At 40.6% G+C, this 25,188-nt stretch overlaps 1 protein-coding gene across 3 annotated transcripts in view; it reads right to left on the bottom strand.

Annotated features, from left to right (window-relative positions):
- Positions 1-238: 238 nt before the first annotated feature.
- Positions 239-25,188, bottom strand: part of TAF4B (TATA-box binding protein associated factor 4b) — a 70,746-nt gene continuing 45,796 nt past the window's right edge. For all 3 annotated transcript variants that reach the window (XM_061360536.1, XM_061360537.1, XM_061360538.1), the window contains 3 exons: positions 24,863-24,919; positions 12,940-13,059; positions 239-2,084 (listed from right to left, as the gene is read on the bottom strand). In XM_061360536.1, coding sequence (XP_061216520.1) covers positions 1,917-2,084; positions 12,940-13,059; positions 24,863-24,919 — 345 coding nt within the window. In that variant the 3' untranslated portion in view covers positions 239-1,916. The remainder of the gene's footprint in view (positions 2,085-12,939; positions 13,060-24,862; positions 24,920-25,188) is intronic.

The following is a 25,188-nucleotide window of genomic DNA, read 5'->3' as shown; positions in this document are numbered from 1 at the left end:
GACAAACGAGAGGTTGCTTTTTCTCCCTGCCCACTCCCCCTTCAAGTAATCACCTGCTCTGTCACTTGGTTCTGTTTAAAAACCTTAAAATATAGATGTTTATCACTAATATGTCCCATGAGGCAACTGTGCCAAGCACTGTGATGGGCAGATAGATGGGGCTCTTTCTCAGAGCCACACCATTAGTCATGGTGATGACTGCTTCAGATGCTGAATTTCTCATGTTAGAAAACAAAGATACTGATTTATTATTTTTAATAAAATAATTGCTTTGATGCAGTATTTAAAATAATTTTAAACATCTGCTCAATAAGATACAGTACACAAATATGGAAAATGCTGCACTTTACATAAAAAGTAAAGCTAAGCATTTAATTATACAAAAACAATTTTGACTGATGCCATCAATATCTTGCAAACTATAGCTTACTCAAAGTACTGCTCTTCTTTTATATATATATATATGCTATATATACATATATAAATAATTTACAGCTTTCACTTACTAGATTTGTTTACTACTGTTCCAACAAAAAAAACAACCCATAACAGATTCAAAACTTAATGAACTTGGTAACTATCTGCAGTAGTTCTGAAAGTGGAAGGTGTTTGAATCATCGCTTCAAGTTTTGAAGTAGCATGCCAAGTAACCAGAGGAAGCTCATTTCTTGAAAGAAAACAGTTTCAGCAGGAAGCCATTCAATAAAGTCAGTGCCTTTCCCACCAATCCTGGGAAACAGCCATACTATACAGCACTGTGTCATGGGAGGCAAAAAGTTTGGAGGCTGGGGAGAAGGGTGACCCTGAGGGTATTCCTTCCACCACAAGCCAAGCAAGTACAAAATCTCCGTATCTGTCCTAGCAGTCTTAATAATTTGGAGTCCTCCTCCTTCTCACTGAATGGAAACCAGGCAACTGCCTAAATACTTTCTATTTGGTAATTTTCCCTGTTACAGCACATTAAGGTATTAAATCAGTATTCTCAATAAAGCAGTGAATTCGGTGCTTTGTAAAGACTGCTTTTCTCCTTAAGAGAGTCTCCAGCTGCAAAGTTACAATGCACCTCAAGCTTTCCCCTTTTTGTAGTCAGTAAAGGCTGCTTTTGTTAATTTTTTTCTACATCTATGCTCAAGTTGAATGCTACAGAAAGATAAACTGTTTCTTCTGTTTAGTCTTCCTTTTCAGGTTCTTTCACTCCTTGTATTCAAGTTTACTAACTCCAGATTTTCCCCAAAGTATGTCCTAACTACGCTGTCTAATATACTTGAATCACAAGAGCCACCGATTTGTTCACCTTCCCAAGTCAGTTTCTCAGAGGAAAGGGGGAAGGCAGTTGAGGCAAGGCGAGGGGGAGAAAACACCCCACACTCCTTTTGCTTGTTACTTTGCTTTTCACAAATGAACATCCAGTAGTAATTATAAACCCAGAAAATTTAAGGAGATGCTGAGCCTGATAGGTGATACATTAGCATATGGACTGACTGCAGGTTCACGATTACAGTTGCCATGCTGTGCAGTGCATTTAAAGTGTTACTTGTTCCCTAAATAGAGTTGGATTTGAAGAAGGCACTACATGTAGAACAGATGTGGCAGACTCTGGAGCACTGAAGAAAGCAACAAACATGAACTAGAGACACGTATCAAGCCCTCAGACCCTGCATGACAGTTAAATGCAAGCAGGTAGTAGTCAAGTGCTTGTGTGTGCAGCTCAGTGTTTTCACTGGTTTAGAGACTGGTTTAAGCCAAGTATTATTAAAACCCCTAGCTAGATTAGGCATTTAATAAAAATGTTTATCTGTAAACAAGAGTTATCCTTACAACGGATCATTTTCCAGAAATTGGAATTTCAAGACAGTGCAACAATGCTTCAGTGTTTTCTTTGGCAGTAGACAGCAAGGTGAAGTGTAAAATCCAAATCATTTCAGAAGAGCGTGGTACAAGGTTAGAGAATGCTTCATCTCCCTCTCTTGTTCCATGCAGAATATCAAGTCCCTGAGACAGACACGGGTTATTCTTGGACAGAGCAGCTGTTTCGTAAGGCTAAAACCTGATGATCCAGGAGCAACTCCATTGCCATTCAAACCCTAAATGGGGGAGAGACAGAGAAAAAAAATTATTAGAATTCCATGTAAATACATGTTTTTAACTGAACTTGTTGGATTATACTGCCTGCTTGCATAAACCTAGCCTGCTGATGTTCAGCTTTACATGTTGAAACCCAGTCCTTGCACATTAGATAGTTTAAAAGACAAAGCAAGCACTTGCCAATTGCAGCTTTATTTCAGTCAAAGCAGCCAGAAAAATTCTTTCTTTAGACAAATCATTCTTTAAAACTCTACTGTTATGGTAAGGTGAATAACTGCCATTTCACTGAAGTCATATAACACACACTTGCACTGAGAAAGAACAAGCTAACTATGAAGAAGGTACTACCACGGTTCCTATGCAAAGCTGTTACTCCCACTTGCAGATGTTCGTATCTTTTCTTGAAGAAGACCATCACTGCAAGTGGGCTCTAGCCTTGGAACACAGGCGGAAGAAACTCTTACCCTGGCCATCACCTGTGAATTGTCCTTTAAGGGAGCAACAAATAAACACAGTCAAAGCATCTGCATGTTCAGAACACTGTATCTGAGTCTATCCATCTCAGTCGGCTGCCTCACTTGGTTATGAAAGCACAATTGGTAGGAGACGATGATGTTGAGTAGTTATACATTCAGGCTACTGGAATGAGCAACCCCCACACATTCCAAAATGCCCCAAGATTTATTATTAGGGGCAGGGAGGAGGAAGATTACCATGAGCTGCACAATAGACTGGCTACTTATCTTGGAGCCAATCTATGCTACACAGCCAGTCTCTTATCACTACTGGAGGGTTCTTGGTAATGAATGCAATTTGTACAAATACGAGTGCTCAGTCTCTGTAACTTCAGGAAGGCAATGCCTGCCAGCATCAACACCACTTGGAGATGGTGCTGCTTGGTTGCCATGTTAACTATATCAGTTCTCACCCTAATACTCTCCGCAAGACTTCTGCAAAATGACTTTGCCCACTTTGCTTACAGAAATCTGGTTAAAACCCCCATACATTAGAAACAAATACCAGTGCTGGACTATCTGTAGCAGTGAATGCCACTGTTGTTTGGGGGGAAGCACTGAAATTTATTTAAAAAATAAAAGAGATTCACCAGAGAGTACACACTAACCACAGAAAACCCAGGGCATACTGCAGAAATGGAAGCTGTATTTCTTCCTAGCAGCATGCAGGGTATTCAGCACCATTTCATTTGCTTTACAGTCAATACTATTAAACACTATGAAACGCCATCATTTGAAACTTTCAGTTTGTTAAATGGCTTGGAACAAATGTGTGCGTGGGGAAGACTGCTGGCCACATCGCACAGAGAGGGCACTGCTGGCCTGGTAAGACACAAAAGGGTCACAGTTCAAGTTTGTCATATGACAACCCTGAAGGATCCAGGGAAAAGATAACTCTGCAATGCAGCTGCCAGCACGGGTTGAAAAGGAGGTCAATCCAACAGGATGCAGCAGAAGGCCCGAGGCAATGTTATAAATGAAACAAACCCCAAGGGTTTTCAGTAACCCAACAGCAATGTCCTTTATAATTCAAAGAACTTTATTGAGGTGAAAGTATTTTCTCTCTAAACAGTTATTAGACTAGAAGTCTTACCTTTAAAGGGACACTGAACAAAGCCACCTCAATCCTGTTTAGTCCCTTACAAAAAGGAGGCAGGCAGCACAAATCCCCCAGCCTGCTTTGGATGCTGTTGGGGGTTGCGAGATGCTACAATAGGGCAGAAGTGCCAAGCTGTCTGCATTTGAGACCGAGTTATGGATTTGTTTATTCTTAAATTCTTACCTATCATGCCCAGTGCGGAGATGTAAAGTGATGTTATGCTGTAATAACCCATCCAAAGTTTGTCCTGGAATCCTATTTGCTAAACCAGACAGTTCATACTTCTAAGTTCCATGTAGCATCACACCAGTTTATCAGAGCTACTGAGTAGAGCATTACAGAGGCCAGGTGCTCTTTGAATATTTCCTGAATACATTTAAAGCAATCAACAACTGCTACCACATCCAAATTAGAAGAAAAGGTCCTTCTCTCAAAGCCTCAAAAGGTTTAAAATTAAAGAAGCCAACAGCCAGCCTATGTCATTCCAGACCAGACTGGGACTATATTGGGGGACTCACTCTGAAGTTTATAGGGAAATGAGCACTAACTCCATTTAGCTACTGTCCTCCACAGCTGCATCAAAACATTGGTCTTTTCATGGTTTGGTTTTGGACCAAGCAGTGGAGGGTGAGGAGGCCTAACTTTTTGTAGTAAAACATTCAGAGAACCAAAAGTTCCTGTTGGGCAGAAGGCTGATCTTGTCTGGCCCTAGGCAACAGCCAGAAGGCATCTCCCTTACATCTCATATACCCCTTCCTGCACAGAAGCTCCCTCACACTGCTTCTGAGACCTTAATACTCTGTTTAGAAAACCAGTCTGCTCCCTGCTCCCAGACATCTCTATTATGTTCCTTCCAGTTGGGCAGCAACTGCTTCTTGCATCTTGCTGTATTGGGGGATTCTTCACTGCAGAAGTCTTCAGCTTACCCCCAAGACAGCCTCTTCTGAGGGGAAATAACAAGTGCTACTTTTCAACCAGGCTACAGACAAGTACAAAGGTAAGTGAATATGAAGTGTATCCCTGTAGATCCAATGTTAGCAAAGGGTGCTGCCACCAGCCTGCACTCCCCCTTCTGCAACATCTAATTATTAGTGCCTTAACTAGCAACTGATGTCAGCCATATCCTGAAGTTCCTGACTTCCACTGAACCCCCAGCACCCTGCTTTCCTTCTGAAAGAGAAATGACAGAGACATGCAGCCCAGGAAGGGCAACTGCCAGCACAGATACAACCAGTCAACCCGGGTACCAACAGCTGATTACCTGTTCACATGCCAGGTAAGGTGCTGTGGCAAAATGGCACTGGAAACCACCCTTCATAGCTACAAGAACACCAGCTGGCTTAAAAACAGCCCCAGGAGGCCACAGCGGTAATAGTCCTGCTTTTGGTCTATCCTCAGAGTCAAGCCAAATCAGCAACTTTGCCAAAGCAATGTGCTGTTGCCCTTTCTTCATCCTTAGAGCCTTTTATACACAGCTGACAGAGATCAGTTGCTCTCACTGATCTGGGTAGCAGAATATACTGTGAAGCTCCTGTTGTAGTCCCATGCCTGTTGTGCTGCTAGTTTTGTTGAGAGGTTGCTCTTGAAACCTGTTTTAAGATCTCTAGAGCTCTCTCCAGTGGCTGGACTGAGAATTAAATATCAACTCTGAAAAGGCAAGAACGAAGTTGATTCAGAGCCACAGCTTGCACCAAGGCTCTTAATTTACCTGAGCTACCATCACCACCTTATTCCTAGTCTCCGATGTACCTGGAGTACGTGACCTACAAGTCTGCATCACAGATATTGACATGGATATCAAAATTGCACAGAGCTATGCTACAGACCTTGAAACAAAGTTCAGAGGGGTCAGCAAACAACTTCCCTCCCACCAAGTTCAGCTGAGATTCAGTGAGCTGTTCCTGACTCCCTTCTCAAATTCAATGGCTTCACACCAATCAATTGTAAAGCTTTAAACTCTTGAGAGGGGGGCACTTTAAGGGAGCAAAGTGTTCAGTTAAAAGTCAAGCCAAGAGTTCTCATTTCAGCTTCTGGTGTGGCATAAACATATCCCAGTCCCAGAGCTAAGACCCTAAGAGAGCAAACTGTCATTGCAGCTCTGCTACACACTATAAAGAACACCACCAGCAGAAGGAAGCAAAGTTACTAGTTTTCAATGACATCTCCAAACACTGAAATATTACAGCTGTGTGTACTAGAGGCATTGTCTGGTGGTAAGAGCACCTAGCGAGTCAGAGCCAAAACCATGCAGGTTCAACCCCCAGCTCTGTCACCTGTGGTCACACTGAGGTTGGTGGTATCTAGTGTACCCTGGATGGCAGTTTCTCAGCTGTAAAACACAGCACACATTCCTGTCTCACAGGAGAAAAAAAGGTTAAAAAGCCATTAACACATTGTGGAGCACAAAAACACTTTCCTGGGTCTCCCTCAGCAGCAAGAGGGAACAAAGAGACCCTGTCAGAACTGTGACAGTTTTGCTCGCAAAGTGCCTAACTTAAGCCTGAGAAAACAAAGTGAAAGAAGCTGATAATACTTGGGTTACAAGCAAGCGTAGTGATGCTCCCTTTTCTAACAAACCTTAACCTAATAGAAACACTTTCACATTCACAATACTAAATACCACAATACTCAGTATTTACATGATTCTTTTTAAAAAATAAAGTTAGTTCTGTTAAGTGGTTGGGATTTGGGAGAGCTGGGTTTTTTTTAACCTTATAGACCATTAGGGTAGATCAATCCAATGACTGAAAGCCTTTAGATCTTTTTCCAGGCTGCTTCTCATGGAGCTGAAAACAAACATGTATATTTATGATGTTATCTGCAGCATGAAGCTGTCAGATCTATGTAATAGAGAACTCTATTCAACTACACATTTTTCCTCAGATTTCATTGCAACATTCCTACAAGTCCTTTGAAAAGTAGGCAACAACATGTTTTACATATTGAAACAAATTACTGTGAATGTAATGTCAGTTTATTCACTATTATGCCCAAGATTCATGTACGCATGTCACTTTGTATGGGTACATCAGATGCTTAATCTGTACCTGGAGGTAATGAATACTATACAAATATGTCATGTTAGTTAATAGACAATTATTAAGCTGAAATTTTCTGGCTCTTTGCCACTTCATTTTAAGCAATGTATTGTCAACTAAATTATAAATCTCTTGACCCTTCACATGTCATCAACATTTGCACGTTACCAATATGTTCAGCCTAAAGCTACAATGCAATTAGTCATTTAAATTGCAGATATCTTTCACACATAAGAAGAATTAAGTTCATCCCTAGCACAGAGAAGGCACAATATGGGCCAATGAACTGTATTTCTGAAGTGTGTGAATGGCAGATGAGAATATTTTTGCCTATTTACATGAGGAAAAATTCACATCAATTGTATGGCCTAGACTGACAGCAGCCAGGAAAATCAGCACTGAAACTGAAACTCTAGCTGACAGGGTTGTTCTTTGTACTTAGATAAGCATATATCTATGTGTTTATCTTGCAGCAGATATTAAGATGCTGAAGACATATTTTATAATTGCAGTAGCACTTTCAGCTCCCATCTTTCCCCAAGGTATGATCCCACTGTAGGCTCTTCCATTGTCTGATAGCTTGAATAAGAAACAGAAACTGAAATCAAGAGTCTGCATATGTTAAGCATAAGCAAAGAACCTTCCTCCTCCCCCTCCACCCCTTCCCCACCCCAACACCGCCCTCTGCTTTAGACCTATAGACCAAGGGGTCATAGAGACACAAATTGAGAGAAACCCCTCGAGTATAGAAACAGATTTTGGAACCTGGCTCTGAACACATACTTACATGCAAGTCAGTCGAGGTCCAATTTGAAGTGATTGCTTTTAAGTTCATTTTCTGCAGCTTTCAATAAATTATTTTAGCAGGCTATCATATACCACTGCCAAGCACTAGCCAGCAGCCTCTCTGCACCTTATGGATATACAGGGAACAGCAAACCTGTCATGATTCACTACAGAGCCAACTTCTGCATTTAACTCACATTTAGACACAATCACATCCTTAACAATTCTGAAGTTGATGAATTGTGCTAGTGAGTCCTCTCATCAGAATAGCTTATGGCCAAAAAGGTGGCAGTAATTTCTACAGCTACTGCTTTTAAGAGTGTGAAGCCACATAACCCTTAACTATCAAACAACCCTTCTGAAAATGCCAAAAAACCTGAAAGCGATTTGATTGTCACACAGTGGGGGGGGGGGGAAAGCCCAAAACAACCTCCTCTTTTCTCCAATCATTAAGAAGAGTTGGGGTTTTCTTTCATTCTGCAGAAAAGGGCTTGCTGCTCAGAGGTTTAATTCTTCCTAGGTCAACCTAAAGTGTTTCTACAGCTTAAACAAGCACCACATACAGAATACATTTAATCAGCATGCATTCCAACATCCTAAGCTGTAAAGCAAGGCAGGTAAGTTTAAGTTCTACTAACAATGATCAGATGTGGCAGAGACCTAGCCCTAGAAGACAGTTATTTTTTCCACTAACAATCAGTATTTAAAATGGAACAATGACCAGTGTGGTAAACAGCCATTTCTCCCATTTCTTGCCAAACTTCTTCCCAGAAGAATACAAGCTTATTTGTGAAATGCTGTGTTAGATCACCCTGGAAGTATCACATTATTTTAAGTATGTTGATCAGAGCTAGGAGTTTGACAAAAAGACAGTACTTAATGGCTCTGCACTGACCTGAGGATGTCAGCTGCACCATTTGCTTCTGTAGCAGCTACTTGCAGTAGCTTAAGTTTCTACAGCAGAGCTAGACTACAGGTGGCAAGGCAAGACCCACACTTCATAACAGTAGCCAGCCTTGGCAGTGGACAGAACAGCCACAGTGTCTGGGATGGAGAAATTTCCTTTGAAACTGGATCAGGTGAAAGAAAGAATATTTAACCCAAGATTTACCCCTCAAGTCAGTCAATGTGACCAACCTGGAAGAAGGCAAGTGAAGGACGCACCAACAGCAGCACTTCAGGGCAAGACAGACTGCATCACTTCCAAGTAGTTAATGTAAAAATTACACAGAAGTGCAGGCATCCAGCAGTTTTCCTGTCTAAAGCAGAACGATGGTCCCACCACAGTCTTCAGAAGCTGACCATAAGAGCAACAGCTAAGTCTCCTAGCCATACATAGGCTTTTCCCCCTCCCTGCTGCATGACACCACACAAACATACAGCTCTCAGTTCAAGGTCAAAGACTACCTTGGACCCAGAACACCTTTGGTAAAAGCAAAGAAAGTTTAAGGGCTCAGAACTGCAGTGAGAATTAGACAAAGCTGTTTTCAAAGTAGCTTTGTCATCAGAAAAGCAATAAAACTTAATCCAAAAATATCTTTGGCTATTTGTCAGCATTGGAAACATTATGGCGCATGTTACCAACCAATAAAAGAATATGAGCCAGAACACAGAATTGGGAAAACGAGTCTGTGGCTTCAAGTTTACTTTTTTCTGATTTTAGAAGTATTCTCCCTTCTCAAGATGAGTTATTTTTCAGTTCTTCCCACCCTTTTATTTATTCCTGTTCACATGTCTCCAAACTGGGGGAGGGAGGGAGAAGAGGTGGGAAACAAATACACAAACCCAAAAATGCACATGAATCAAATCCAAAGGCCTCTCCCCCTCACTGCATCCAAAAGTGTCCAAAAGGACCACAGTGAGAGAGATGACGATATCACCACCTCTGGAATACAAGTAGCAGCAATTAACACATTTTCACAATACAGAGATTTTCTTACCAGGGCTTTCTCAAATTGCTCTTTCTGAACAATACAATTTAAATGTTAAGTTGCAGTGAAAAGAACAAGCAGAACTACCCAAACAAGTGTTTCCAACAAGGAGAAAACAGCTCCCATTATACTGATGCCTTTTTCTTTTTTAATTAGGCCTAGAGCATTAGCCTTATTTTTCCATTCCATGAACAATATGGATTTGTCCCTACTGCTGCTTCAAGTTTAGGGATACATAAGCAATAATCATGGCAAGATAGAGCTCACCCTTTTTATATTGCTTTTAGGTCCAAATTAGTTGACAGACTCCTTGGGGCAAGAACCTGTTTATTTGTTACCTGCCACACTATGAAGTGATGTGGCTTCTGGTAAGCAGGCTTCTAGCTGTAAAGCAAATGCTTGTGTCACCACATGTGCTAGTTCCCAAATTAAAATAATCCATAACAGGTCTCCCTAAAAGACCAAGTACAGAAAGCAGAATTTCAAATAACAAGATAAAATGAACGTGCAGAATTCAGGCACTCAACTACCACAGGAAAAAGACTTGCCAGGCAAGATGCAAAGTCAGGGAGTACAGTGCAGAGAAACAGATACCTAGGGCTGAAAAACCATCCCAATTAAACACAGATACTTGCCTGTGGAGAAAGGAAACATGGTATGCTAACAAAATGCCCTTCACACTGAAACAGAAGGCAGCAGATCCACACCAACACAGTCTGCTAAGCTGCTCTCTTCCAGTACCCATTACGTTTTGGTACTGAATAATGAAAGGCAAATAAGTAACAAATTTGCTTACAGAGTTTCACTTTTTTAATACATACTATAAATGATCATTTCTTCCCTGTCTCCTGAAATACTTTAGGCTTCTTTTTACATCAATAATGGCTTAAAACAATTCCTTTCCTTTAATTACTGCAGTAGGCAACAGTAAGAAGAGGCTGAACAGAGTCAACTTTGCTCTAATATGGATGTAAGAAATACAAGCATTGTACAAAGAACGCTATCCAAGGAAAGTTTAAGTCTTATGTTAAAAAACTTAATGTGGTTAGCAGCAGTGATTTCATTCAATACTGTCAGAAGATCACTCATATCCGGGAGTAACTTCTTCCATCATTCCTATCTACCAAGACATCAGGCTTAAAAATAAAAGGTCACAGGAGTATTATCCAAAGATTTACTCCTTGCCATTGCAGTCAGAAAGTTCTGACATTTAAGATTACTTGAGAGTAAAGCTGTCTCTATTTGCAATTTGAAATGAGAAAGTACATCCTGCCTGTTTAAATTATTCTCAGACAGGTTGCCCAAAAAGATGATTTTAAAGATGCCCAAATGTGCATCAGCCTAAGGCCATATAGTACTTGCTTTCAGTTTCAAAGACCTCCTTTCATCTTTGAAGAATGGAATGTTGTTTACTGCTTAGGATGTTTTGCCATGTTATCATGAATGTATTACAAATGTTCTGCTTCTTCAATTAGTCTTTGTCAAAACCATTCTTTATTCCACATGAGGAGTCTTAAGCCCTTTATAAATCCTTCTCTGATATATTTGGACACTTAAACATCTAAATCTAAACATCCCTCCAAAGTTTGCTGCCATGCATAATTTCACAAAAAAGAAAAGAAGGTCTGCAGAGAACTGCTTTCTGGGAGCATGAAGCCTAAGTACTAGGTACTGGAAGAACGCAAGATTGCATGTGAGAAAAGTAGTTTCAGTGGCAGGATTGCTTCCACCTACTGCCCTTACAACTCAGTCTAATAAAGCAACCTATATGAGAAGCATCTTAAAACACAGCAGGTAAGTTTGTGGCAATGAAATACTGCCAAGGCTTACCGTCAGTTTGGGGCACGTTATGTCTGTGTTCTTTTAAACTGGCAATGTAAATAATGGATCACCACCTTTTAATAGCAACATGGTTATCTGTCTCATTCTGGCACAATCTTATGAAGCTTTTAATAAAGCAGACACACAGCAGACAATGAGAAATAACTGAAAAGTACCTAACAGGCAGACTTGTTAAATATTCAGAAACAAATCTGGCAATAATTATAGAAAACCACTACGAAGAACAGGAATAGTTACTCGATAGAAGCTCGGGGGAAGAGGAGAAAAGGATGGGGAAAGTCATTCTTGTGCTAGACTCATTTTTTCAAGTTTTTCCAGTGGTGTTACAAAAAAGTAGCTATACCTTCACCTTGATGTGAAAGCACACTAAAAAACTTCAAAGAAATAAAGAATAGCTGCTCAAAAGCTGGGAACGCTGCTTTCTGCAGCTTGTTAGGTACAGATTCCTTCACTTGCAGTAAACGAAGCATTCAAGGAGCTAATTGTGTCTCCATGTCATGAAAAAAAATAAAAATCAGAAAAACAAGTCTACCTCGGCTGCTTAGGCCTCTTGTCACAGTCCAGGCTGAGGGAAAACCTACAGGACAGATGCCACCATTGTCTCAGGTACACTGCAAATAACTGAGCTTCATACAAGGTCCTTCCAGACTACAATATGCAAATACGCTGGAGTGTTTTCAATCCTAGCATCTATTTTAACTTCCTAAGCCACAACAATGAAAAAGACTTAATGAAAAGGATGTAAGGTTTATCAAAAAAGGACAACTTTACTACCACTTCCTCCACAAGAGTTACTTTCCAGGCTTCTGCTAACTGTGCTTGGGTCAGCCGCCAACCAGCCATCCACTTGAGCAATATTAAGGCTTTATGAGAAAAAGGGGCAAAACTGGTAACAACACTTGAATGGCAGTCTGAAATACTCTTGTCCTGTCTCCAGCCAAGGTTACGGCCTCTTAACAGAAGTAGGCTGTCAGGCTCCTTGGAAAGAACTTCTACAGTCCCACAGGTTTCCCAGGTCCCAGAAACTTAATCTCCAACACAACTTTGAGAGATTTGTTCAGACAAAGATTTGTTAAAAGCACCTTCAAGGCAATTTTTAAATGCAGCATGAGCCAGAAAAGATAATCTGTCTTACTGCAGGAGCTGAATGGCCTAGCTTTATTTATTTATTGGTTGGTGGGGGATCTAGCCAAGGTGAACTCACAGTTCACTTGAGAAGAATGCCTATGCACTATGTGTGGAAGAAAGTCCACAGCCAAATGTGAAAGCAAGAGCCATTTCAAAAGCCATCCAAAACAGCCATTGTGAACAAAACTGAGGGGCCATGGCAACTAGCTGCTGTGAAAGATCACCATAGCTTTGCTACCCTCCCATGCAGATGGAAGTTCCTCTGAGCCATCATTTCATTCAGTCCTTTACACAGTGCTCTTATCCACAGTTCTTCCTATACACACAAGTAAACATCCCCATCAAATTTACCAGAAACAATCCTTTCAAGTATCTAACACACAGGCTAGTTTTCTTACAGTATGAAAACAGCCATTTTGTGTAAGAGAATCCTCACTTCTTCCTACAAGGAAAGATAAAAATAATTCAGTATGGAGATTCAGCACCACGCAAGTAATTGTAAGCCATCTACATACCTCTAGCCCAGATCCAACGTTTGCTGAATCCAGTGGTCTTTTCTTCCTTGATCCAATGGCTGCCAAAGCTGTGAGGTTGGCTTCTCTTTGTTGTATTTGTGCTAACTCCAACTGTTGCATCTAATTTAAAAAGAAAACACCTACATTAATTATGACACACAGTATTGTAAAGGTCTTGTTCTCTTTATGGCAACTTCAGACAGCTCTGCAGCCCCTACTGAAGGAATGTATTTCACAGGATCTTCTCCTGTCTTTCCAGACACTTTTGACAAATTCCAGTACTCATTCATGCTCAGAGCCTTGAAATGCTAACAACCCTATAGGTACCACTGGGTAAGTAACTCTTTTCATGGTGTCTGCATTGAGGTATCAACGCGGCCTTAACAGGAGCCTTGCTGCTAGTTCCTCAGCTCATAAGCTTTGCCATTTCTGATTAATAGAAAACATTGATCAGCACTGGTTTGAGGCAAGATCAGTATTAAAATTTGGAGTTACCAAGTTATTTGGGCATATTCTTAATTCAAAATCTCAATTCATCACTGCACAAGCAAGACCCCCAATTTCTTCATGCTGTATTACCTGAACCCAGCGCCCAATGTTGCTATTTTGAAGGATCTTACAATCAAGTGAACAGGATGCTGTCAGTTCACTTTTTCTCTTTTCTCAGAATACATTTGAATGTTTAGGCATACCTGAAGCAAGTTAGAGATACACTGCATGCATCTATTCTCACTCATCTCCAAAAGCTGTTCAACACACAAAAATCCTTAGAAACAACCCCTCAGGTAAACTTGGAATGGGAGAAAACCCCATAGTCAAGGGGATTAAGGAAAAAAAAGTTTTATGTCTGAATTCCAGGTACATACTCCTTCATTCTATTTGATACCAGCTGCCTTAGAGCTCAAACTAGTCAAGTCTGCTAACAGATTTAGTAGCTTGGATTGCCCATCTTAATAATACAACCACATTGCTTTCAGATCTGCTAGCTGTCCCACTTGGAGCATGGGTGGAAGGCAACACTTTTCTCTGTAGAGAAGGAAGCTTTTCTGTTTACTCTGGTTGAGGTTGTCCTTAAACATAAACTTCTGCATTTGAAGACAACCTTTAGGTGATCTGACATACAATTAGAGCAGCTCCTTAGCTCGTGCTCATGCTTCAGTTATGAAAACAACACTGTTTGCGAGTCAGCTTTGATCACACTACATAGGCTTTTACTTACAGAAATGCAGTGGCACTTTTTCAGTGCTAGATACCGTCATTCACTTACCAGACAACCTATTCTTACTTTTGTGTGCAGTGAAATCACTTATAACCTTATTTATCAGATTTAATTCCATTCTGAGTGGGGGTTGGTTTGGCTTTGTTTCAAAGCATGTAGTATTGCTTCCAATAATATTTTAGAGACTGTAAGGTTTTATATCAGTTAAACTTGAAAACTTCCGGCGTTCTGCAACTGTCTGAGGCTACCTCCAGCCAGCCTACTTGCATAAAATGCAAGCTAGGAAGATATGGCAAACAATCAGGGATGGGGGGAAATCAGATTACATCCAAAGTATAACCCAAAACTTCACAAACTCTGTGAAACACTGAGGCTTACGAACTATTTTCATGTGACAACTTCATCATTCCCTAGGTTGATTGGGAAGAATAAAACACCAAGATTCTTTAGCAGAGGTATGTGCTGACTTCCAGCCCCAGCTGCCCAGGCCTCCAACACCTGCAGCCACCCTGGCTTACAGTCAACTACAGAGCATCCCTGTAGAAGTACACCTTTCTACTAGCAATGTAGTTCAGTCATCACAGTAGATGCATGTACACCACAGTTTCCTTGCCAAGAGAAGAGGTGTTACTACATGCCATGCACATGGCATTCCTCTAGGGGAAATTTCCAAAAGGCTACAGTGGCAAACAAAGCCAGAAGGGGGAAGATTATTTGCTTTACTTTTTAAGAATCATTACACTTAAAATGAAGAGGACTTTTAAAATCATTTAACTTAAAACAATAAAATAAACCAGAAACCTTTATTAGCCTAACCTTATGCTTCCATCCCTGGGAGTCATTAGAAAACATATTCCCCCCCTCCATCAACCCTACGAAACACATAAAACCAGGTCAGTACAGTTAAATATGTCAAAAAGGGGTGGTTACTGAACATTTGGTCACTGGCTTAAAAAGCACTGAAAGAAGACCACATCACCTTTTTTACAGCTGATGCTCATGGGCAGCCATGGTAAAGACTAAGGACAAGGGACTTTTTACAAGGGCAGGTTGTGACAGAACAAAGGGAAATGGATTTAAAACTGAAAGACAGGAGATTTACATTAGGTATTAGGAAGAAATTCTTCACTAGGAAGGTGGTGATGCACTGGCACAGGTTGCCCAGAGACGCTGTGGCTAGCACTGCTCACGGCCAGGCTCGATGGGGCTTTGAGCAACCTGGACTAATGGAAGGTGTCCTGAAACTGGATGATCTTTAAGTTCCCTTCTAACCCAAGCCATTTTGATTTCATGGTAATACCAAGGGGCTTTGGGCTGGCAATCAGCACAAGGTACAGGGGACTGAGTGGGTTGAATGCCTCTTGGCAGAGTGGCAGAATGCCCCTCTGGGTGAGGACTGGGTAGTGCGCCCAGGCACCATCCCCATTTACCCCACACAATTCAAGCTGGCAAAGCATGCTGTTGCCAGACACCCTGCAGAAGCAAGCACTGCTGCTGGAGGGGCAGTGCTGGCAGATAACCAGACAGGATGGCACTTGGTGAACAGTAAGGAAAAGATGACCTTTTCAGAAACAGAACTGGTGCACCTTTGACAGTTCCCAAGACAATACTGGAAATGCGTGCCATCATCTACTCCCCTCAGTACATTTTCAACCTTGCAAACAGTCAGAGGATTTTTCAAATCGGGCAGAATCTCACCATGTTTTTAGAGCAAAAGGAAAAAAGAAACCATAGTCTTGTTGCATTCTAGGCATTCTAGGCATCTCGGGGATTTTTCTGAGAACCTAATTAAGACAAATGAATTTAAACACTCAATCTCCATAATGGACTCAACAGATCCCCACTAAGCAATATGGGCAGACATCCAAATTACACTGCTGAAGCCAGCAAAAATAATTTTTTCCTCAAGTTTTGTTCCATTAGATAGTGTGAGATTAAATGTCCAAACATTGTGTGAGCAGTTAAAAGCACAGGATCAGGAGAAGACAAGCAGATAACGTCAAGGGATACCCGAGGATTCTGGCTGGCTAAATACTGCCAGATTTTCCTAAACAAGTTTAGGAAAGAGCAAGAGCAACTATGTAAAGTCAAATCTGCCTTTAACAGTTTTGTAGCACACACGTTAGGGCAGAAAGAGCACTGCAGCAAGTGAAAGACAGTAAAAGTAGTATATATACTTTACTAAAATATATCATAGAGAAGCTGCATCTAGTATTGTTTCCCTTCCAGGGGCCAGTTTTATTAATATTGGTGCCTCTGACTAAAATTGAATATAAACTGTCATACCCAGGTTTGTATCTTGAAACTAGATGATTTTTTTTCTCTTAAAGATAGAAGTGTGTAATGGCAACTCAGGAGGAGCAAGGGGAACTTGCACCATACATCAGACCCGCAAACTACCAGGTTTCCCCTCAATCCAACCTAGCTGGATCTGCTGAAAGATGCTGCTATTCCACCACAACACAGGAGTCCAACACACATTCTTTTCAAAATTCATTCCTCAAGATGGGCATTGAGAGGGGAGAGTCTCCAGGCAAGAAGCAAATGAATCTTCATGCTCCTTCTCCCCCCTTTCTTATTTTTACATATGCTAAGAATTGCAGTACAAAGAGTTTTAAAAACTTGTGTATAAAGATCAAATTGCTATGAAAACGTCTCAGAACTTGTAAAATAGTCTTTGTTGCTGCTGGCCTTTTTAATAATAAAAATAGGGTTTAAAGTCTGGTCTTGCAGCAAGCTGGAATCTCTAGGGTGACACAATAACCGTTTTAGTTAATCTGACCTGCAGCACAAATCAAGAAATAAGGTATGATTTAAAGTCCTCCCTTATAGTGAAATGGCATTTGCAGCATGGCTGTAATCACACAAAATGAAAGGTTTTAAAATTGACCTCTCTGTTCTGTACTCAATCCTCTACTGAGAAAAATATTTCTTTTCCTGCTCACGGAAATTCTATCTCACTTATGTCTCACACTCCACATTTCAGAAAATGTGCAAAATCTATTTTTACTACTACACCAGTGACATTTTTGTGGCATTTTAATATTAAAAATTAAATTTCAAGTTCCGTGAGAAGACAAGAAGTACTTCAGCTGTGAGATGCTGAGACTTTTTTTTAAAGCAATACTGCAAGTTAGTTTTAAACTCTACCTGTTAGGAAGTGCATGGTATGTGATTGGTCACATTACCAGAGCTCCGTTAATTCAAGTCATGGAAATTCTGCAAGATTTTCCCTAAGCATTGTTTCCCTAACAGGAAGAATCCCTTCAACACAACTGAAGTATTTGGTATAAGCTTTCATAGAAGACAAAGCAGATTAAACCTTTGCTCTCTAGATCCTCAAGAACAGTTTTATTGGGGAAGGTTTACCTTTAGAAAAAGAGGTATGAAATTAAGCATCTGTATTAGCCAGGGCTCACAGAGCAGTAACAGGACTGGGGTTACAGAAAAACCAAAACAGAAGGCACTTGTCCAGCACAGTGCTGGCAGACAACATACATCTGAAGAAATTCATACCATTGTCCACTTATACAGGAGCTTCAATACACAAAGTGCTAGGAAATAAATGAAGAGATTTCTTATCTCGACTTAGAATCCTAGGAATTTATACTTAAAAAAAATAGTCTTGGCAATGCAATAACAAATAAATACGGCAATATGGATGCAAATGAGCTCAGAAGAAATGCTGGTGAGACAGATGGGGAACCTACACACCACAGTTCTTGACTTGGTTATAATTAATGTAAGGGAAACACTAAGAAGTATATGTACAGGATACTGGGTTTAATATGAAGCAAAAAGTGGGGATGTCTCCACATATGACATTGTAGGCTGATAAGAGAATGGGACAGATTAAATAAATATTTAAAGTAATAGAAGAACTGACAGGAAAGGGAACCAGGGAAGGCTGAAGACAAGTTAATGTATGCCTAAGGGTTATGTGTGCTATCCAGCAATAAGTACATCAGGAGTAATAAAAGCACTAAAGCAGATGAACAAGAATTTGTATAAGGCTTGCAGGGGGGAAAAAAGCTTGGAATATAGGCACACCAAAGAGGCAGAAGCTTCCTGCTTCTTTGTTTCTGCATCCACAATAAAAAAAACCCAAAAACAATAAATTAATGAACATTAAAATTCAAAGTACGTCAAAGCAACTGTGACCAACCGTCAACATGTATTTTTAATAGACTGCACCAGTGAGAAAGGAATCTGAACACCTACATGGGTCTTTACTATCACCCTTTACTGTAAATTTTAAAGAACTAAATACTGAGGTGCCTCTTAAGTGGGGCCACTTACCCCACTGAAATGACTTATCTCTCTTCTTTCTCTCCATTATTTTCTGACTAGCTTTTCCACAGTTTCACTGGGTTTCATTGTGTCCTCCATTTAGCGCTTTGAAAGTTTTCTGCTCAGTTGCTTCTGCCTTCATTGTCTTTGGAAGAAAGTACTCCAATTTTTTTTTCAAATTCCCTTTAAGCATTTTATGGAACTTGTGACGAAAATGAAAAATAAACCTTAAAAATCTGTTTTCAATCCCAAGACTCTCGCAATGGTTGTCATTACTGCCTCCAGCCTCTACCTTCCCCGTACAAAACTTTCTGCCCTACAGGTTGAATGCAGCTGAATAGAAGACTTCTCATATGGGGGGCATTCTCTGAGGAAAACTGACATTTGAAAACTGCATATTTAAACATTTACCATCCTCTCCTCTTGCCTATAAAGCAATTTCTCTTCTCGCAATTGCTTCCTTTCAAACTGTTTTAATTAGCCATACAATTAGTTTCCACTGACTTTTCCCTCTGTTGTAATTTAGATTTAACGGCAGAAAGGCAGAAGAGCATGCACTGGTTTAATATGTGGTCCTAACTTATAATAGGGCTATATGTAATTCCGTAAATTTCTTTCAGGTTAATATTCCACATATATGCTTCAGTGGCAGAACAGGCCCTACCATGGCTTCATTCCCCCAGGTTCAGGTGCCTTGTCTGTCTAGGAGCTAAAGGGTGCAATAGGATGCTTTGGATAACAACAGTAAATTTCTCAAGGATAGCCATAAAGCAACCTACCCACAGGGTTGGGGGGAAAGAAATACTTCAGCTGATATCTGATGTTCCCTAACATATAAATAATTAACTCCCCATACAAATTTAAGGGAAAAAAATCCAGGGTGCAGTGACTTCCTGACTCCTTGTTCTTCTCCATTCTTGAATTTCCCAGGTGTGGAATGTGTGTTGACTTTTACCAGTGTTCTGGTTTGTTTAACAATTACTGATGCATTTCTGTGTATTCTAGACCACCTGGAGCATGCCATGTGCAATCCCATCAGCTTGCCTTGCTTTGAGGACCAGGGAACTTCCAGGGTACCTAGCATCCAGCAATGAGCTCTTTACATGTGTTTTCAGACACTGCCTAGGCTACTTTTGTTGCAACACCAAGAAGGCAGCTGCAGCACGCCACCCCAAAGCATACATTCTGTAGTTTTTGTTTCAGATGCCATCACTTGTGAGATGGCTGCTCAGTGAGTGTCAGCAGACCTGCATTATCACCATGGGACAATGTCCAACCCTTGCAAGACATTACTTTAAAACCAATCACAGTTCTCCCAAATACACGGTATTTTGAATGATTTTTATCTTCTGTAACACTGTGGATTCATTCACTCATGCTTGAGGTCTCAAAGCAAGAGAACATTTAAGACCACCCACAGGTTTCTCTATCTCATCACACAGTCCACACAACACTTGTTCTTGGCACAGAACACTCTGGCTCTCCATTTTCATGATATTGTTATACTTTTAGTCCTAAAATTTCCTCTATTAGCAAGCTTCTAATGAAAGGTCATCCTTTCAGCTCATTACATATCCATTATAGTCTCTCAGAGAAACTGAGAAAAGACTATTATTTGACAATCCAAGAACAGGCTTAATGGAGTTTTGAGGGAGCTTTTGGTTTTCATCAGATGAAAGACAGTTGCTACCAACTTCCGGATGGTTTTAGGGTATCTGATACAGTATCTCAGCTGCTGTTTTCTTACACTGCTTCCAAAGACCAATATGAATGCCACATAAACAGGGATTTGGTTCACTTTTTAGCTTGCTTGATAATCTAACACTACACAGGATTTCCATCCCTGACCTTCTGCGAGACTCATAACACAAAATCTCTGATGACAGTCCTTTGTGATTTGTAGGGCTATAGTGCAGGTAACAAAATGTATGTTTGTTCAATAACCATGTCTGGGTTTTTTGTTGTTTTTGTTTTTTCCTCAAAACATGCAGAAGCAGGTAATAAACACTAACAGAACAATAAAGATAATATAAATCAGATAATTAAGCAGAAGCTTTCAGGATGTCACTAAAGGCTCATAAAAAGCCAACTGATCACAATGAGATGTTATTTTGCTCACAGCATCTTCTTTGCTTTTTTGAGAGGCTGTGGTTAGCTAGGGAGTTTCCTTTTCCCCTTCCACAAGAGTGGTCTTAAAGAATTTGAACCATTAAGTCCAGAAGACTAAATATAGAAGCAGCATAAGAGGTGTGGGGGAAAAAGGAAACAGTAAGTTTGAAAACATGGGTTGGAGACAGTAGCAAGAGCAGCAAAGAATCAGGTTACTTGTTACCTGAGAATGAGAAAGGAAGTAAGGGGAAGAGTTTGGATGGAGAGATGAAACAGGCAAAAAGCTCAGATCATTTTTTTAAAAGATACTACAGACAACTAAATTTCAGTCATTACTATATAGCAACCAGGAACTCACTGGAATCATGCAGGCTTTTGTTTTATGTTTTTGATAGGGTTTGTTTTGCCACTGCAAAAAAAAAAAACCCTCAGGTTTGCTATTTTCCTCCCAGCCAGTTGATACTAAAGGTATTGAATTTTCTCAGCACCTCATCTACTGCCGTCTTGTGACATCTGTGTCAAAACCATAACAGGGAAATGCACAAATGCATCAAGCAGGCAGAAACAAGGGAGGATCTGTGCAGCCATAAGTGAGCAGAGCTGCCTGAAGAGCAAGGAATGGGGCAGGTAAGTCTGCTGTCCATCAGGTGCTTGCTCCACATGTTCTCTCCCTTAATCCAGGATGTGGCTGCTCACCTCTGTCCAATGATAGATGCTGCAAGGTTCCACAAGGTAAGAGCAGAGGAAGGTAGATACTACAGAATAAGCAAAGACGATATCAGTATGATACCCGCTCAACCCCAAGCAGCAATCTTGCACACATACAATCTGAAAGATTTGTCCAGGTTCAGCCTTAAGCTTCCTGAAGTCGTATTACAAGCACACTTACTTTTGAAGACAGAAGTACAAAAGATTAGGGTTTATATTTAAATTTACAGTACACACTGTTTAATACTGACATTTTCACAGGTTTTCTGGGATGAACTGTTCATATGGCATACTTGCACATCTGACAGTATCCTACATCTGGTCGTAAACTCATTTCAGAAAAGGCATGAACCCAGAGGAAGTATAAATATAGCTACAAGAATTGCATCAAGTGAACATATTCTTTGTAGCTGGAAGTATAGTTGAAAGTAGAAGAGGAAATAACAGAAGGGATCTAAAACCAGTTACAGTTTAAAAGTACAAGCATCCTGGACAATGTGAGGACTGTATCCTCTCAGCTTGAAGTGACAGATAAGGCTGAATGAAAAGCAGGGGTCATTTACCCAGACTTCAGGAATGGTGTTGCACAAAGAGCAGGCCCATGAGGTGAGAAAGGACAAAATTCTTGAGAGCACAAAGGAGCAGCCTGGGGCAAGCCTTGCAGCCTCCTCAGAAGGAATGCACACTTTCCACAGGTATTAAAATCTACTGAAACAGGTGAAAGAGGAAAGAAAGTAAATAAAGACTTAATTCATAGCAAGCTACATAGACTAAGAATATAGGAAAGTAAATGACTTGGCATAGGGGAAGTTCGAGGCAACAGGTCACGCAAAAAGGAATGAAAAGGTCACAGCAATTATGTATAGCCTTTTGGATAAAAGAATCCACTGCAGAGTCTCTGGATATACTTCCAGCAATGTTAAGATGTTGCCTCCAGCTGCTGGATGACAGCACATCCTGGATTTGTAAGTATTCATTGTTAGGATGTACAGCCTGCATTTGGGGAAACTTCACTTTAGAACATGCTCCAGTGCCATTACCCTACACCCTCTCCCTTCCCCTGAGGCGTCATCATCAACAGATAAAAGACAGTTTAAGGAAGGAAGGTGCATATTCATTTTTAAAGAACTATAAGCAGACAGTCAGATCAGTTTTTCCAGTGGATACTCAACCAGAGTGGCCTGGAAAGGATCTGATTCCAGCTGACAGAGGTATCTAAGATCCCAAGTTCGGTTTCTTAGGAGCAGACTATAATTACAATCTGATAAGACAGACAGACAATGGTGAGCCATTTCAGGCTGTCATCCCAGTATACTGTACTTCTGCATTACCAGTTTCAGCCTTGGGATATTTGTTGATTCTTATTTTGCTCTTATTACAGCTCTACTTACATTTTTTAATGCAAATGTGTGCTGGCCATTTATATCCAAACTGTCAATGAAGCACCTAAACTAACCAGCTACATTTGGGCTCACTTCCACTCAAGGTTGAGATGGTCTCACAGATAAGAAAACGCCCCTGGCACAGAAGGTGGGCTTCCCATGTGGCATGTGAAGCCTGGAGAAGTTCTGCTGCCTCATTCCTAGAAAACAAAGCAGCAGGACAGAGGGCAGTGCAGTACTGACACAAAGATCTTTGCTGTCCAAGAGGCACATCTGCTGCTGCTTCTTTTGGTGAAGCAGTTGGAGACCATCACTCCGAGAGCAGCACAGCATGGAGAAATACGCAGTACAAATGCGATGAAGGCTGTGTTAGTCTGGCACAAGATAAGATGCACTGAAGGAGGTCAACTCAAGCCCTTAGTAGAACACCAAGCGCTAAACTTAAACACCTTCTCCACTCCATTAGCTCCTTTTCTGTACACCTATATGCCACTTCTTAAAAGAGATTAAAAAAAAAAAAAGACCCAGATCACATACCTAACTTCTGTCTGTCCTAAATATCCAAATCACTGATATTTTTCAAGATGATAGAATCATAGAATGGTTAGGGTTGGAAAGGACCTTAAGATCATCTAGTTTCAACCCCCCTACCTACATATTAGAGGAAAAGAGAAAAGAAGCTGCATAAACTGACTGCTTTGCAGTGTTGTATTAAAAGAAAGAATCTCTAGAAATGACCAAATGATACAGAGGTAAAGCCACCTACAAAACAAATTAGCATCACCAATTGAGTGTTGATACTGGTAGCACTAGAGGCAAACTGGGAAGGGCTTTAAGGCAACTCTGTACTCACAGATTGGAAGCATGAAGAAAGAGTTATAAGCAGAAAGAAAGAATTAGAAGAGAGATAATAAAGTTCCTTCTCTCTCCTCTTATTCTACAAATTTCTTTTACTGTGGTGCAAATCCAGAGCATTGATTCTAATACTATTTTACTGGATTTCCATTGTTTTGCCTGGGCTCCTACATTAATCCAAACAATAAGGGCCTTTAAAGCATTCATAAATAACCTGCTGCTGCTGCTGGCACCTAGGAGCCAAGTGCAGCAATGTTAAGCAACAACGAATTTCATAGTTCAAGAGGCACAGTTAAGGAAAAAGGTTGCTCAGAAAATCACTCTCATTTAGCACAAAGATCCTTAAAAATTGCATGAAATCATTCAAGTAACTATAGAAACCAATTTCTTCAGCTCTGTATCACACGTCTCACACCTCAATTGTCTTTATTATCGTCTGCTGTCAGATCCTTAATCAGAAATGTGAACAGGCTTGATGATTTATTCAGCAGGGAAAAGAATCTGTAGGTCAAGTGAAAAATTTCACACACACATACACATGCACACGCATCTTCAACCTTAGGTACTTTCATTTCATTCTGTTCCCAGTAGCTCTGGGGGCAACTCCAGTGAGATCCAATATTAAGGCTCAATTAAAATAAGCTCCAATTAGTGGAGCTTTTTTCTCCCAGGCTAGAAAAGTCAGGAAATGGATATTGGGAAATGTAAAAAGTCAGCTACTGAGAGGAGGCTGCAGACATAAATGAACTTATTTGTTGATTTCTACAGTTGCTATGCAGAGGCCTCTGGGAGTAAAAGCTTAACCAGTCTAAGCTATAAACTAAAACCCCTGCAGCTAAACATGAACTGTGTGAAACAAGGGCTCCATTCCAGAACAGAAAACTGCTGGGCCCAGAAAATTAAAAGCCAGAGGCGTTTTCCATTTAAAACTAAATCCCAGTACCGCCTCCCAGCCAAAGAATTATAAGCAGTATCAGATTTACAAAACGAACAATTACCCTGGAAAAACGTAGCCTATTGTACAGTCCCAGATGCTAAATCTCAAAGTTTCTTTCTTTTTCTTTTTTTTTTTTTTCTTCTCTAATCCCACATTATATTCCTACCAAGTGAACTACTGCAGTTTACAAAGGACTGTTTCTAGACAGGACTGAAACTACAAAAATAAAATGTTAAGAAAGAGAGCTCATAATTCATTGACCTCATTTGAAGCACTGCCCTTGCCTGTGGCAGTTCCTGTCCTTCCCCAAGGCCTCTGCAAATGGTATGCAGCAGCAAAATAAACCCTGACCTAATTGCCAGGACAGGGCTGCCAACCTTCTCTCAACACACAAAGGCAAGCATGGTAACTGGAAAGTCCTACCTCTTTTGCTTTCTGCTTTAACCGCAGTTGCTCTGGATCTTCTTTATTGGAACGGCTCTACCAAAGGAAGAGGGAAAAAAATTGAACAGAAATTACTGGCATCCAAACACCATCGTATCCGTTAAATATTTAATAAATGACAATTTTCTCTGGTGATTGAAAGATTTAGCTCCAGGGGCGAATGCCTCAATCCAGACTGGCTTCCCTCCCCCTCCACACACATACACGCACCCCCCCTCCTCATCTGGGCCAGCTGCCTCTGCTCTAGCCTGAAGCAAGATTAAGCTGAAAATGATGCTAACACTGTCAGTCAGGTCCAGTCTAGG

This window comes from Neopsephotus bourkii, unplaced genomic scaffold (assembly GCF_033783945.1).
Source record: "Neopsephotus bourkii isolate Nb327-2 ecotype Australia unplaced genomic scaffold, CSIRO-AGI_Nbou_v1 NB_1027, whole genome shotgun sequence".
Taxonomy (NCBI): domain Eukaryota; kingdom Metazoa; phylum Chordata; class Aves; order Psittaciformes; family Psittacidae; genus Neopsephotus; species Neopsephotus bourkii.
Note: the sequence above shows the minus strand (reverse complement) of the source record. Positions and strands in the feature narration are given on the sequence as shown.